The sequence below is a fragment of the Podarcis muralis genome, chromosome 2 (genome assembly GCF_964188315.1).
Source record: "Podarcis muralis chromosome 2, rPodMur119.hap1.1, whole genome shotgun sequence".
In the NCBI taxonomy this organism is placed as follows: Eukaryota; Metazoa; Chordata; class Lepidosauria; order Squamata; family Lacertidae; genus Podarcis; species Podarcis muralis.
Genome location: NC_135656.1, coordinates 11,966,049 through 11,981,060, shown reverse-complemented (window position 1 = coordinate 11,981,060; position 15,012 = coordinate 11,966,049). Strand labels below are relative to the sequence as shown.

The following is a 15,012-nucleotide window of genomic DNA, read 5'->3' as shown; positions in this document are numbered from 1 at the left end:
TAAAAAAAATCACTCCAAAACATGATAGAGGCAGGAACTGTTTGTATACATTTCTTCCCAGCTACTTATCCTTACTGAAAAGGGAAGTGTTTGATGTTGTCATCCTCTTCCTTTGGCAAAACCCACTCCACATTAAATAGAATCCAGGTTAGTTGCTGTATTATGCCATACTGTGTACACCAGAAAGACTTCTGGGTTCGTGGTGGTGCGGCAATCTGACAGCTATCTGCTGGAGAGATGGCAAGAGGAAATAGCAGGAGACCAGCAGCATGACACTCTCACAATGAAAACACACAGCAAAATAAATTGCTTCTACACCACCATTTTTAATTAGCAAACTTTTAATACTCCACACAAGTTATTTGCTCACCTAACGAACCTTCTTCCTCCATAGCAACCAAACACTTGGGCAAAGGGGATTTTGAGCTCATGGCATGATTTGTTCCTCCCAATATGTGGCTTCTGACTGTCCAGCATGTACTCAGGTAGGCTTAACTCAATGGGAGAGAGGTGTTCCCAGAGTGAATGGCAACTGCATTGCCACTGTTATAAGGAAGACATGATTTCGGTTGTTCTTAAAAGTATGGTGCAATGTTTCTGGATTGCCTGTGAATGGAAAGAACTACATCTCCATATAAGGTTATGGCTCTCCTTATATGAAACAGCCTTTTAACCACCCGACTCATGGCTTAGGACACTGTTCATTTTACCAAGTGATTAGAGCAATCCCACACTGCCTTGAAAATTTACGGTGCCCAGTTGGATACATTCACTGCTCAGAATTAGTTCACACTCCCTACCCAACCAACAGCGATATCCTGAGGGATGTAAGGGAATCCTAGAAGCATCTCCTATCCTCAGAAAAAATTCATTTCATTTTTAAGCCTTGGCTGAAAGTAGAAGGAGCTGGGCCTTCAGGCAACAGTATCACTGGGCTATCCATCCTTCCCCGTGATCTAAGGAAATTAGGTTATCCTAGAGTGTAAATTGAAATATAGCTATAATTTTACAATCAGGGAAAACCCTGTGTGTCAGCTATCGGAGTTTAAGAACTGGACTGAGCAAACAAAAGCTGGTCCAAAACCTTGGGAGATTTGCGACAGCACGTGGGCTCAGATGTTGCTTCTGTCCTCTAATCAATTTGCTGTAAATAAATGCAGGATTCATAGCTGCAGGTAGTAATAAACTTTTACTGTTGCTCGGACACTAAAGGGACTTGTGTTGGATGGAAACACCTTGAAACCTTTAGAGGTTTTTTTGAATGAAGCAGTGTTTTAAGTACTAAAATACCCCCTACCCCGTGAACACTGTGTTGCTAATTAAGGAAAACACAGTAAAGCACAGCTGAAATTGAGTAATGTGACAGCAAACCAGAAATTAACTGAACAGCTATAAACCTATGACCCTCCAGATGTTGCTGAACTACAATTCTCATCAGCCTCAGCAAGCATGGCCAGGGATGATGGGAACTGTAGTTCAATGAGGCTCAACACAGGGCGCTGAGACCCACTTTCAAACTGCAAGGAGACGGAAGAATATGCTTACTAAGCTCTAAAGCCATAAATAAGATACACGAGCACACTATGTAGACGGCAACCAACTTCCTTATCATTCAGGGTACAAATCTCACACATGTACTTCTTGTACCTATCTTGCTATTTGACTTTTTAAAGAAAAAACTCACTGTGATTTAGCCTGACTGGCCTGCTTTCTGGAGCTCAGCTGAACCCTTCCCCGATGAAGGGTGGATCTAAACATGCAGGAGAACATGATTGAAAGGAAGATTATCATCTCAGAGTGTCGGTTTGAACCTGCACACTGCTTTTGCTTTACATTATCACTTTACATTCGGACAGCAAATAAAGGACTGCTGAAGAACTTGTTTGCCCTGAGGCATCTGCTTTCTACTTGCAGGGGTTTGGTTCCTCAACCTGGCTCCCAGCCAAGGGCCATTCACAAATCATATTCTCCACCTACAGTCTGAAGTGAGACAGTCCACTACCACCTTGGGATTTGTGGTGGAATTTCATTCTGCTGCACATGAAGATCTGGCCAAAGTATCAAAACATGATCCACTACTTTGGAGAGAATTCTCCCTCTCCTGCCAATCTGATGAGTGGATAGGAGAGACGCAAAGGGTGCAGTGTAACAGAGAAGGGCTGCCATTGTTCCAATCCATCAAGCCACTTTACCTTGCAGCAGAAAATGAAATGGCAAGACAGGCCTGCTGACTCAAGAGTGTAAAGCCAGAAGCAGGAAGGTCACCAATAATTCGGCTTTTGTGCCTTCCCCACCACCTCCTCCTTCAGCCTGATACGTAGCTCCACCTTCCCTTTGTGCGAAAGATTCTCAGGAGAAATCAGATCTAGGAATTCAGGGAAGAACTGCTGCAGGAGGCGAAGAGCAGGGTTCTTTCTCAAGAACCAGACATTACACCTTCCAGCCTCTCTCAGTGAAGAAAAGAAGGGGGAAAAATGAGAAACTAAGGGAAACCACCAGCCAATGTCAGAACCAGTATCCCCTGTGCGGTTACACACTGATCTGCAAAAAAACTACTTCATATCACTGCTACAGTCAGTTGAAAGCACCAGGAAAGGAGCTGCACAGTAAGTCAACCAAAGTGAGCTCTTAAAAGAGCCTTGCGAGGCTTTAGCTGTCATTTAAGCAACACATACTCTTTCAGAGATTCTGGCAGAGGCAGCTCCTTCACTGCATCAGGCAGGAACTGGACTCCCAGGCTGCGGCGCACAGCATAGCGCGACAGCGTCTTTAAGGTGCCCGGGGCGGAGCACAGGGTGGTGAGCTTTTCGCAGAGTTGCTGATCCCGCGTGACTTCGCGGGGCATCGTGCCGTTCTTCCGCAACTCAAAGTGTCCCACGGCTCTGTGGAGGAGATCGAAGCAGGAGTCTTCCCTCTCGGTGCCGAGTCCTCTGACCAGCAGGGCAACCAACCTCGAAATCGGAGTCTGCCCCTTCATATTGACCACCCGGACCTCTGCCCCGTATTCCAGAAGGATGCTTACACTCTCCAGGTTTCCCTTCATCGCTGCCCAGCTCAGGGGGGTGTCGTTGTTGTAATCCAGAGCATTGACAAAGGCGCCGCTTTCTAAGAGTGTTCGGACACATTCAGCATTGTTCTTGAAGGCGGCCCAATGCAGTGGCGTGTCCTTGTTGCCATCCAGAGCATTGGGATTTGCCCCATATTCTAACAGGATCTCTACGCAGGTCTCGTCCTTTTCCGCTGCATAGTGAAGTGCTGTTCGGTTGTAGCCGTCAAGGGCATTGACCTGAAAAAGCAGAGACAGGATTATTCAGGTGTTTGGAATTTATTCTCAGCAAGAGGAAAATGAACCAAAACTTGGCTAAGATAGATGGGTAGTGGAATAATTCCACTGCAATCCCCATCAGCCAAAACACTTGTCCCATGATCCTCACTCTAATACCGGACCCATTCAATGAGTTTCCCCTGAAGCAGATCTCAAAAGAAAACTCTCAAGTACAGTGGTACCTCGGGTTACATATGCTTCAGGTTACAGACTCCGCTAACCCAGAAATAGTACCTCAGGTTAAGAACTTTGCTTCAGGATGAGAACAGAAATTGTGCAGCAGCGGCGCAGTGGCAGCAGGAGGCCCCATTAGCTAAAGTGGTGCTTCAGGTTAAGAACAGTTTCAGGTTAAGAATAGACCTCCAGAACAAATTACGTTCGTAACCCAAGGTACCACTGTATCATGCTGCTGCTCTGGCCCTTATTTTTTAGTAACAGCAAACGGAAAGGAAACGACCATCTCCCATCTTGCTCTGTGTGTGAGATTCCAGGGGCCAATATTTATTTAAATAATTCCGTCACTGCAGTTTCTAAGCAGTGCACAACAGGGATTCAGGAGGGATGCTATTTAACTAACCACCGTCAAAGAAAAATGCTGGAGGAGATGAAGGCTTGTTGTAATCCAGCACAGGCAAGTTTACTATGTTCTCCAGGCCCTGAGCTCTGTAAGAGGATGGCAACTTTCACTAATTCCTTGAGAACTTAACTTGGATCCAGACTTTCTTCCTGGCAGCAGAAGGCAGAGGAAGTTGACTTTTGATAATTCCCCTTGTGCCCTTCAAATGTCTGCTCTGAAATGATGTAACACCAGAGCGAACAGTAAGGGGACAGGGGGTTGCTGCAGGGGGAAATGGAAGAAAATCTATTCCCTTCACTTTACCACCAGCATCCCTGAACTGGGATTTTTGTGGGGGGTTTTTTTTTTTTTGTTTTTTACATTCAAGTGGTGTATAAATTTTATAAATTAAATAAATAAAAGCCTTCTGTGGACAGAAGGAGCCCTTCTATTCATAGACAGCTGTTTGGTTCCAAACCTAAAAGCCACTGAGATTTGATAATCTTATTTTTATAATCTCATTTTAGGAATTCTAAAACCCAGGATGATGATGATGATGACGATGACACATTTGGTCTTGGGGCCTTGTCGTTTTCCTACCTGTAAAAACTTTCATCAGAATTAAAGGCAATGCTGAAGCAAACACACACAAGAGAATATGACTATTACTGAGGGGCAGCAAACCCCCCCAAAAACCAGACTGCCCATGATTCGACAGATGATCAAACTGGCACAGGACTAAACTGGGCCATGTCGATCAATCAGGCAAATAATTTTTGAGCCAGAGAGCTAAACTCCAGCCACCTATTCAAAATAACGGTCAGGATCCCAACAACTGTGCAAGCCATTCACTATGCCCAAGAGGGCTTGACCCTATGATTCCCAAAATGGCACATTTCCTTACCACTCGACCTCAGCCCCCAGAAGGCTTTGAAAACACAGAAAACCCTGTTTCCCCCCTCCAAGCTCTTGCATCTAAAGGAATATGTCTCAATCTAGTTGTGTGGTATGTAATACTGTGATCAGGATGTGTGTGTGTGTGTCTGTGTGTGTGTGTGTGTGTGTGTGTGTGTGTGTGGTCTATCATAAGGATAACATATAAGAACCCCTTTGAACATTCAGAAGTGCTCTACAAACCCCCTCACATCTGTCATATATGAGTAGGTTTGCTGGATCTGTTCTTAAATAGGCTCTTCTTACCTCAGCTCCTTTTTCCAAGAGCAGTTCAATGCAGTCGGCGTCAGCAACCATGCAAGCACAGTGCAATGGCTTCAGGGTACCGTGCATACAGTTAACATCTGCTCCCTGGAAGAACACAGATTGGGAAAGCACAGTAAGAGAGGTTCTGCCAGCTTATTTATTTCTGATCTCAGTGGATCATGAATAACTTTTGCAATACAGTGGTACCTCGGGTTACACAGGCTTCAGGTTACATACGCTTCAGGTTACAGACTCCGCTAACCCTGAAATAGTACCTCGGGTTAAGAACTTTGCTTCAGGATGAGAACAGAAATCGTGCTCCGGCGGTGTGGCGGCAGCAGGAGACCCCATTAGCTAAAGTGGTGCTTCAGGTTAAGAACAGTTTCAGGTTAAGAACAGACCTCCAGAACAAATTACGTTCGTAACCCGAGGTACCACTGTACACATTTGCCATCTGATAGCAAGCGATTGGGGTACTTCATATTTATGGTGCGTCTCTGTGATTTAAGCCAAAAATCTAAACCCCAAATCCATATCAGTCTCTTCATATTTATTACTCTCACAGCTATTTATTTATTGCCGTAGCATTCCAAAGGCGGCTAAAAAATGGGAGAGAAATTGCCTCCCGCAAGGCCTGCTCCATTTACTTGAGGAAGCTGGGAAAGCAAAGAACGGCATCTTCTTTCCTCTTTAGACTCTACTATGGAGAACAGCCAATGAGACAAGGAGCTCAGGTTCAGACTGTGGCCTGTTTCCATTAACATCTTGGGGTCTCCTCATGTCACAAGGAACTGTATGGATTGCTCATATTTAATGACATGGATTTTATTGCTAGCAACACAGGTTGTACTCAGGGGAACTGAGTGACAATTAAACCTAAAGGGTTTTTCTTCTGTGTACTTCAGATGTACGGTATATTGAGAAGCCATAGTCAAGTGATCAGCTGACCCCAGCCTTCAGCCAAAGCTTGCTTTCCCCCTTCTCTCCCAGAGAGAATTATAATATACAGAAGACAACTGTTTTGCACGGGGGTTCTGTTCCTGGCCCCCACATGCATAAGCCCACTCTGTCCCAATTCTGTCCTATTCTGGGTCCAAAAGGACCCACACGTCGGTGGTCACATGTAAATTGAACTTGCCTAAAATGGTCACCACCTGTATTTTCAAACACCTGCTTTAAAAAGCTAATCTCTTAACTCTGGCGTCTCCAAACAGGCCTCCCTCTTCTTTTCCCTTCCCTTGTGTTTCTGTCTTACCAAACAGATTCATGCCCAAGCCTCTAGCTATTTTTATTTATGTACAACACTGTTACCGTATGCATTCTGGAAAGATTACTATCTTATATTTTATTTAACAGCAGGGAGAGGAAGAAGGAGGATAGCAAACGAACATCAAGAACCGTATCAGCTTCCATGGGCTCTTTGGCCAACAGGCTGACTTATAGTACATTTAATGGGCTCTGGCAGACTAAGTACCTGGGAATTAATATAGCAAAGCAGTTGGCAGCATCAATCAAACCTAACGTGGAGCTCTGTGACTACAAGTGCTGAGAAATCAGAAACTGAAGTAGTCTTAGCACTGCCCTTTGGAGCTAAAGACTGACTACATATTCTTTTGAATATCAGAAATGTCACATTTAAACTGGCCTGAGGAACACTATTCAATACTATTTAACACTGAGACTAAAATTAACATCTACAGTGGTGCCCCGCAAGACGAATGTCTCGCAAGACGAAAAACCCGCTAGACGAAAGGGTTTTCCATTTTTGAGTTGCTTTGCAAGACGATTTTCCCTATGGGCTTGCTTTGCAAGACGAAAACGTCTTGCGAGTCTTGCGATTTCCCCCCCGCTTCCCCCCCTTTTTCTAAGCCGCTAAGCCGCTAATAGCCTTTTAGGCGCTAAGCCGCTAAGCCTTTAATAGCCGCTAAGCCGCTAAACCGCTAATAGCGCTAATCCGCTAATAGGGTTGCTTCGCAACCTTTATAGAGCCAAAATCCACATGGATCACCTCTTGACTCCCCCAGATTTGTGGGCAACAAGGAACAGCTATCCGGCCAGTAAAATTGTTTTAATGTTCTTCCAAACTTGCCTCTACTCACTGTAAGCTGTCTGCTGTACATACACTCTAAAAATATTCAGTAGTTTAGATTTACACTTAAGATGTATCAAGGGCAGGTTAGCAAGCAGGCACAACTGACATAACCTCACCCATCAGAAAGGAGGATTCCTATCCCTACGGCTGTAGTCCAAAATACAGCAGTGGCCACAATATACAGATGATTAAGATCTGGGCTATCTTGGCTGTATGACATAATGCATACTTCACAGAGCGCAACTTCAGTTCAAGTGTCTATTACATGCTCAACCACTGGTATCTGTGTGGTCAGTTACAGCACAGCACATTTGTTCTGGCCTGCTTGAGAAAAGCAGGGGGAAATAGAAGTTAAAAGGAAGTAAGGAGATCTTTCTCCTCTAATGCAGCAAAAGCAGCCCATGCTGGCCATTTCCAGACAGTGCTGTTCTGCTCTAGGTTCACTAGGAACAGGAAGCAGGTTAATGCCACCCTATCTTAGTGTATTTTTGGTCTTTGTGGAAGCCGCCCAGAGTGGCTGGGGCAGGGGTCTGCAACCTTTAAGACAAAAAGAGCCACTTGGACCCGTTTCCGAAGAAAAAAAAACTGGGAGCCGCAAAACTCGTCATTATAAAAATAACTTTTTTGTCACTTTTTTATTATTTCTTTGTTTGACCCCTCAGAATTACTCCTCCTCATAGAAATAAACATTAAATTAACAAGTTACCTTTTTTTGTGTGTGTGTTCTTCACTCCCCTTCAAAACAGTGACCAGCGTACATGCCCCTTACAATGTAGCGGGCGGGCGGGAAGGTGACGTCGGGATGGTGTGTGACTAATGCACGCACCGCCCCCATGCGACGTCACAGCCAGTACAGCGCCTGCCACAGTGGGGAGTGTCGGGGCGCACAATGCTCCTCCTCCCCTCGCTAGTATCCGCCCCGGAGCCATGGCAAAGGTGTAAAAGAGCCACATGCGGCTCCGGAGCCGCGGGTTGCAGTCCCCTGAGCTGGGGAAACCCAGCCTGATGGGCGGGGCACAAATAATAAATTATTATTATTATTATTATTATTATTATTATTATTATTATTATTATTATGGCCTCAAGTGCATTCCTTTACTTTTATAGAAGTATAAAATGAATGGTTACCGTCCCATCCCAGAGGGGAAACAAATTGTTACACTAATGAAGCCGTGTCTCTCTCTCCCTCACCCCGAAGGCAGTTTGCAGAAAGATGCACCATATGTTACCGTGGATGCACAGGATTGGTCCCCACCTCTTAAACTCATTAACCCTGGTTTAAAAGTGAAACAAACAGCAGCCCAAAGGAAATCCTGCCTAGGACTGTAGCTGAGCCATATAACTGAACCAAGACACACAGAGGTTTTTTGGAGATTCCAAAACACAACTTCCAGAGCTAACACGTCTCTGTAGTCTTCCAACATACCCTCCTGATAAGGTCTTCGACATTGTCATGCGGGAAGGATCGGATGGCTGCAATAGTCCGGATCAAGCGCTCCGACAAAGAATATTTACTCTGAATGCTCTGCATAATATACCACATACTGGAACTCAAGTTTCCTTGGGTTAATTCACATGCTCAATGTTGCCTGTGGTGGAGACAAAAGAGAAATGCAGAAGAAAGCTTTAAAAAGGAAGAAAGCGCACGGAAGTTCAAGGGAACAACACCTATTAATAATAAAAATTGTGAATAAGGAAAGACTTGGCTTCTTGTTACATTTCGCCCAGCACAAGATTACTGCAGCATCAAGTGATGGTTTGCATGCCAAGGGTGGGTGATGCCAGAGGCAAGAAGTGGATGGGGCAACAGGTGTGACTTAGCTATGCAGAAGCCAGAGGTTTCCATACACTCAGGTGCACATACCCCACAACTTACCTCACCCAGGCATGCAAGAGGCATGATCACATCAAGGACATATTGCAGTTGGGCAAAAGCACCCAAGGGCTGCCAAAAGGCATGGACTGGGAAGAGTCCCAAGGACCAGACAGTCAGGCATTCAGCCTCTGAGCCTCCACTCATGGTTTATTTTGACCAATAGCCGCTCTATGTAGTCTCCTGGATAGGTTTTTGTTCTGCCCATTTAACTGAAGACTCTGGTGATAGAATTTGGGATCATCTGCATATGACGCATGTGCTCTAGTACTTTGCTACTGCCCCTTCCAAATCCAATGCCCCATGCATTTTGAGCTATTATTTTTGAAAAAATAGCAGGGCAGAGCTAAGAAATATCTCTGCTTTAGGCTTAGAGAACCCCAGTCAGTCAAAGGGGGTAATGCTGGGTTAGAAAGGCCAATTATTTGACAGGTATATTAATACTTTGGCTAGGACAAACTGAAGCACATGCTACAACTGTTCTTAAGACGGCCAGGCAGGCTCAATACAGCTTTAACAGATTAACACTGGGTCACTGTGTGTAGTGGGTTTGCTTGGTATTGATCTTCCTTTCACTTGCTAAGGAACAGGTCATCCAACACCTGTACAACTTTACTCCCAACTTCACTACAAACAGAAGGCTGAAAATCATTCTGTGATAAAGTTACTGTGACAATGGGAAGAGAACAGGTGGGTATTTTTTACTATAAAACAGAGGTCACAGTGAACCAATATGGTTTGTATGGCAAACTGCAAAATGGGTGAATCTGAAACTTAAGTGAGTAGGAGGTTCTGCACTGTAAAATTCAATACTGATAACCTGCAGTATTTAGGACCTAAAAGTCAACAGAGGCTTTGCACTGGGTTTTTTTAAAGCAACAGGACCCTGACCACAGGGATAATAATCTAGAGATAAACAGAAGCAGAAGCAGTGGAGGAGTTTTTGAGTTTGCTTTTTTAATGGCCTCTTCTGAATTGTTCAGTGCACAGCAAATTAAAACAATCAGGACCTGAGGCATGCTTTCTAAAGGGACCTGGTTAGCCAAGTACAGTGGTACAGGTACTTTGGTTGTCAACCTTAATCCGTTCCAGGAGTCTGTTTGACTCCCGGAACCGTTTGAAAACCAAGGTGCAGCTTCTAATTTGCTGCAGGAGCTTCCTGCACTCAATCGGAAGCCGGGCCAGACATTTGGCTTCCAAAGAACGTTCAAAAACCGGAACACTTACTTCTTGGTTTTCGGCATTCAGGAGCCAAAATGTACAAGTACCAAGGCATTTGAGAAACAACTGAGTGACAACAAGAGAGTGAGTGTGAAAAAGATAAAAAGATGGGGATTAACTAAGGGTACTGAACTGGAAGAATACAAGGGGAAACTAAGTGGGAAGGGGGCTGGTGGTAAGCTTATTCTCGATGGATGTTCTCTGTTATTTTTGGCAGATTACTGTCACTGTTTTTCTCATGCAGGATGACTTTGGGGCAGTCACTTCACAAGAGAAATCTGTGTGGAACCCATTCTAGGCTATAAGCATGCCAAACACTCAATATCTTGCCAAAAGACTTCATATGCAATGCAACAATACTGAAAAAATAGCAGACATTCAAGGCACACTGTGGCAGCAGGCAACAGAACTTTTATATGGAGGATCCGGTTGCATTATTTGCATGTTTGGAAGAACAAAAAGTGAAACCAAACTGCATGATTCAATCATATCTATTGTGCAAGTGTTACATCCTAGACTAGTTACCTTTTAAAATACATCGTGCTTCCTTTTTCATCATTCTTGTTTTCATTTTCGAAGGGTTTCAAATTTTAAAGAAAAAATACAAGGCCCTGCAAATTTTGCAACCAGAATAAAAGTATTCAATTCAGCAAGTCACCTTGATTTCAATAATCTGCTCCAGTTTTGCAAGCTGGCAGTGTACAAGTAGGACCCAAGGCTATTAAGTTATAGTATATGTGATGCAAGCATCATCTCACTAATTTGTTTTTATAAACAAGATGAAAAACTGCGTGGCACCAGGCACACTTTATTATTATTAGTTGCTTTTTAAAAAAGAAAAAAGAAACTCAAAGCAACTTACAAAAATGAACAACCTAAAATAAATTATATGTATGTATCTCTATATACACAGGTCCCACCCCACTAAAATGTAAGCTGAAAATTAAGATCCAAATGCATAACAATGTTTTTGCCCAGCATGTGAGAACAAAGAGAGCACAAGGCTTGCCTCCCTGGAGAGAACATTCCATAAAGGGGGAGCCACCACTAAAAAGGCCCTTTCTCTTGTTGCCACCCTCCACACCTCCCTTGGAGGGGGCATATGGAGAAGGGCCTTAGATGAAGAATGCAGAGGGAAGAATGGTTCATGTGAGGAGAGGCAGTCCCTGAAGTACTAAGGTCCAGAGCAGCACCAGGCTTCCTAGGTCACAACCAGCATTTTGAACTGAGCCCAGAAACTACTTCTGCCGGTGAGCAACCTGGCCACTGAATTCTGCACAGCTGCAGTTTCTGAGCCATCTTTAAAGGCATATAATACATTGCAGTAATCTAAACTAGAGACAGATGCTGCAGTCTCAGTGACACATAAAATACCGTCAGAAGCATTCCTTCTTTTTTACTCAACTCAGGTGGCCAAGAGGACTACAGAGGGTTGTATATAAGATGAAAGTAAACTAAGCAGACAAATGCACTCCCCATTTCGGGGAGAAAAGGGGAGCAAGAGAAACACGCAACTGTGGAACATTGCTGTGACTGATACTGCCTTCCAATTAGGAATGAGATGGAACAGAAAAATAATAAACCACTAATTCCCAAAAGGTGTGCTGCAAGGGAATAGCTGTCAAGCCACGAGAAACAAACAAACAAGCATTCAGCAGCCTAGTTCTGCCAGCTCCCAGACAGCTGTACTGCCTGCCTATAACTCTTGAATGTATTCTGGGCGAAAGCACTTTAGTCACAATGCATGATGCATCCCTTCCCTGTCACACATTACATGCATGCCATGTATCACTGCTCATACCGAGATGCACTTCTACTAAAAGAGGAAACATGTATGCTTCACTGTTGACCTGATGCAAGGGATGCATTAGACACCATTTGACATATTACTACATAAAACGTCTTCCAATAGCCTTAGTGTAAGCAGACTGAGGTGCCAGTTAGCTCTTTTGGTTAATTAGAAAACAATTCAGAAATAGCAGTAGGATTAACTAACACCTTTCAGTTAAGACCAACTGAAAGATCACAAAGTAATGAGCAAGAATTCAGATTCCCAGAACTCTTCAGCAGCAAGCTTAGCATGCCACCTGAAGAATAGCTTTGAGGACCAGTGTGTCTCTGTGGCAAGTCTTTTTCATCCTATTACAGATGTTAAATAGGTTACAAACGCCAGAATGTTTGTGTTCTCATTAAACACTTCTTTGTGACTACCACTGTGCTTTACACATATGCAAGTTTTTAACATAATTGTCAGTTTGCATTCTTGTATTTTGCTTCCCCTACGCTTCACTGCTTACACCCAAGTGCCTACGCCAGCTAACCTGGGCGAACACTTCACGCACCTGATGACATGGGCTCTAGACCACACAAACAAAGCATGTCATCATAAATGTTTAACAGGCAACAAGACTCTCTTGTGGTTTTGAATTAAGAAGCACTGCCTCTGCGTTACCTTCTGCATTTCAATGCAAGCTGCTTGATCGCCACATACCCTCGCCTCACACGCAGGCTCCCTATGTAACTTGACATATAAGGTTATACATTTTCATGGGCGTAGCCGGGACTTATGTTGGGGGGTGGGGACAGGACCACCACCTGTCATCATCCTCTGTCTGGCTCTGTCTAGCAGATTTGGAATGAAATCTCACAACAACAGTTAATTTACATTACTTTCTTTAGACTCCAAGTGCTCAGAAAAACCTGTCCAAAATCTTTCTACAATTTCTAAATTAAGTGGGGGTTTTTTATTTGACGGGGGGGGGGGGGGGAGATGCCCTCCCTGCCTACGCCCATGTACATTTTGAATACCTCTCTCTCTCTATAGCCACCTAGATCTCTGCATGCACAACATAGAAGCTTGGCGGGATTTCTGTTGTTGTATTGTTGCTGTGAGGAGGAATTAAAGAACCTTTTAATGAGGGTGAAAGAGGAGAGCGCAAAATATGGTTTGAAGCTCAACATCAAAAAAACCAAGATCATGGCCACTGGGCCCATCACCTCCTGGCAAATAGAAGGGGAAGAAATGGAGGCAGTGAGAGATTTTACTTTCTTGGGCTCCATGATCACTGCAGATGGTGACAGCAGCCACGAAATTAAAAGACACCTGCTTCTTGGGAGGAAAGCAAGGACAAACCTAGACAGCATCTTAAAAAGCAGAGACATCACCTTGCCAACAAAGTTCTGTATAGTTAAAGCTATGGTTTGCCCAGTAGTGATGTATGGAAGTGAGAGCTGGACCATCAAGAAGGCTGATCGCCAAAGAATTGATGCTTTTGAATTATGGTGCTGGAGGAGACTCTTGAGAGTCCCATGGACTGCAAGAAGATCAAACCTATCCATTCTGAAGGAAATCAGCCCTGAGTGCTCACTGGAAGGACAGATCCTGAAGCTGAGGCTCCAATACTTTGGCCACCTCATGAGAAGAGAAGACTCCCTGGAAAAGACCCCGATGTTGGGAAAGATGGAGGGCACAAGGAGAAGGGGACGACAGAGGACGAGATGGCTGGACAGTGTTCTCGAAGCTACCAGCATGAGTTTGACCAAACTGCGGGAGGCAGTGGAAGACAGGAGTGCCTGGCGTGCTCTGGTCCAGGGGGTCACGAAGAGTCGGACACGACTAAACAACAACAATTGTTGCTGTTGTTGTGGCAGACATTTTTGGGTATGGAAACGAACGGTTGGGAAAGAGGCGAGCTGGAGCCCACAGAGGCCGCCCAGAGGTGGTGGTGCTGGGGGTTGTCGCACCGCCCATGCGGGGGTCCCAGGGGTCGCCTCTCGCTCACCACCAGCCCCACCAGCGCCCCTCCCCGGCGGTGCCGCCTCCGCCGTCCGCCGAGGCCAGACGGAGCGGACCCCGCACCGCAGGGCGAGGCCTGCCTGGCCCCTGCCGCCGCCTCACTCACCGACCCGGCGTCGACCCCGGCCCGCGCGCCCTCTAGCAGCGCCCCCGGAACCTCAAGCGCCGCTGACCCAAGTGACCCGGAAGCGGTAAAAAAGAAGAAACAACCCCTCAGGCAGGCGCGGGGCGAAGACGCTCTTTCCGCTCCGTCTCAGCGGGCCCCGCCCTCCCACCAGTCTCCACCAATCATTGCCGAGGGTCTCATGGTAAAGCCCGCCCCACTCCTCCCTCTACCTGCCAATCCTCTCGCGGCTCTCCGAACAAGTCATACAGTATTTCCCCGGCGAAGGGAGTTCCAGGGATACGCCGCTTAGCAGCTTCTGTCAAAGGCTGGGCTCTTTCTTCCCCCCACGGGGGCGTTTTTGGGGCCTGGCTAAATTTTAGGCCCGGGAGGGGAGGAGGAAGAGGCAAAGCAGCGCTTCGGGCCAGTACGTCTCCGAGCACCAGTCAAAGTGTTGGTGCTGACCTTTAAAGCCCTAAATGGCCTCCGTCCAGTATACCTGAAGGAGCGTCTCCACCCCCATCGTTCTGCCTGGACACGGAGGTCCAGTGCCGAGGGCCTTCTGGCGGTTCCCTCACTGTGAGAAGCCAAGTTACAGGGAACCAGGCAGAGGGCCTTCTCGGTAGTGGCGCCCGCCCTGTGGAACGCCCTCCCACCAGATGTCAAAGAGAACAACAACTACCTGACATTCAGAAGTCATCTGAAGGCAGCCCTGTTTAGGGAAGCTTTTAATGTTTAAAAGGTTATTGTATTTTAGTGTTCTGTTGGAAGCCGCCCAGAGTAGCTGGGGAAACCCAGCCAGATGGGCAGGGTATAAATAATAAATTATTATTATTATTATTCAGG

The 15,012-nt window shown here is 45.5% G+C and overlaps 1 protein-coding gene across 4 annotated transcripts; it reads right to left on the bottom strand.

Annotated features, from left to right (window-relative positions):
• Positions 1-306: 306 nt before the first annotated feature.
• On the bottom strand, positions 307-14,291 carry ASB8 (ankyrin repeat and SOCS box containing 8). Of its 4 annotated transcripts, XM_077923878.1 has the most exons (5): positions 14,170-14,226; positions 10,793-10,878; positions 8,600-8,762; positions 5,082-5,186; positions 307-3,286 (listed from the first exon to the last, which is right to left on the bottom strand). In XM_077923878.1, exons 3-5 carry the CDS (start codon positions 8,714-8,716, stop codon positions 2,657-2,659), a joined length of 852 nt encoding a protein of 283 aa, XP_077780004.1. In that variant the 5' UTR covers positions 8,717-8,762; positions 10,793-10,878; positions 14,170-14,226; the 3' UTR covers positions 307-2,656. The 4 variants fall into 4 exon arrangements, with proteins under 4 accessions (XP_077780004.1, XP_028565552.1, XP_028565569.1 ...); XM_028709719.2 differs by lacking the exon at positions 10,793-10,878 and having other exon boundaries at positions 14,170-14,291; XM_028709736.2 differs by lacking the exons at positions 10,793-10,878; positions 14,170-14,226 and adding an exon at positions 14,050-14,141.
• Between the last annotated feature and the right edge of the window lie 721 nt (positions 14,292-15,012).

What these genes read in the sequence shown, in the direction of transcription:
- ASB8 (XM_028709719.2), bottom strand. Translation starts at nt 8,716, where the DNA reads ATGTGGTATATTATGCAGAGCATTCAGAGTAAATATTCTTTGTCGGAG. An exon ending in TCGAAGACCTTATCAGGAGG is followed by an intron (nt 5,187 to 8,599) that starts GTATGTTGGAAG and finishes GTGTTCTTCCAG; the next exon opens with GGAGCAGATGTTAACTGTAT. An exon ending in TCTTGGAAAAAGGAGCTGAG is followed by an intron (nt 3,287 to 5,081) that starts GTAAGAAGAGCC and finishes CTGCTTTTTCAG; the next exon opens with GTCAATGCCCTTGACGGCTA.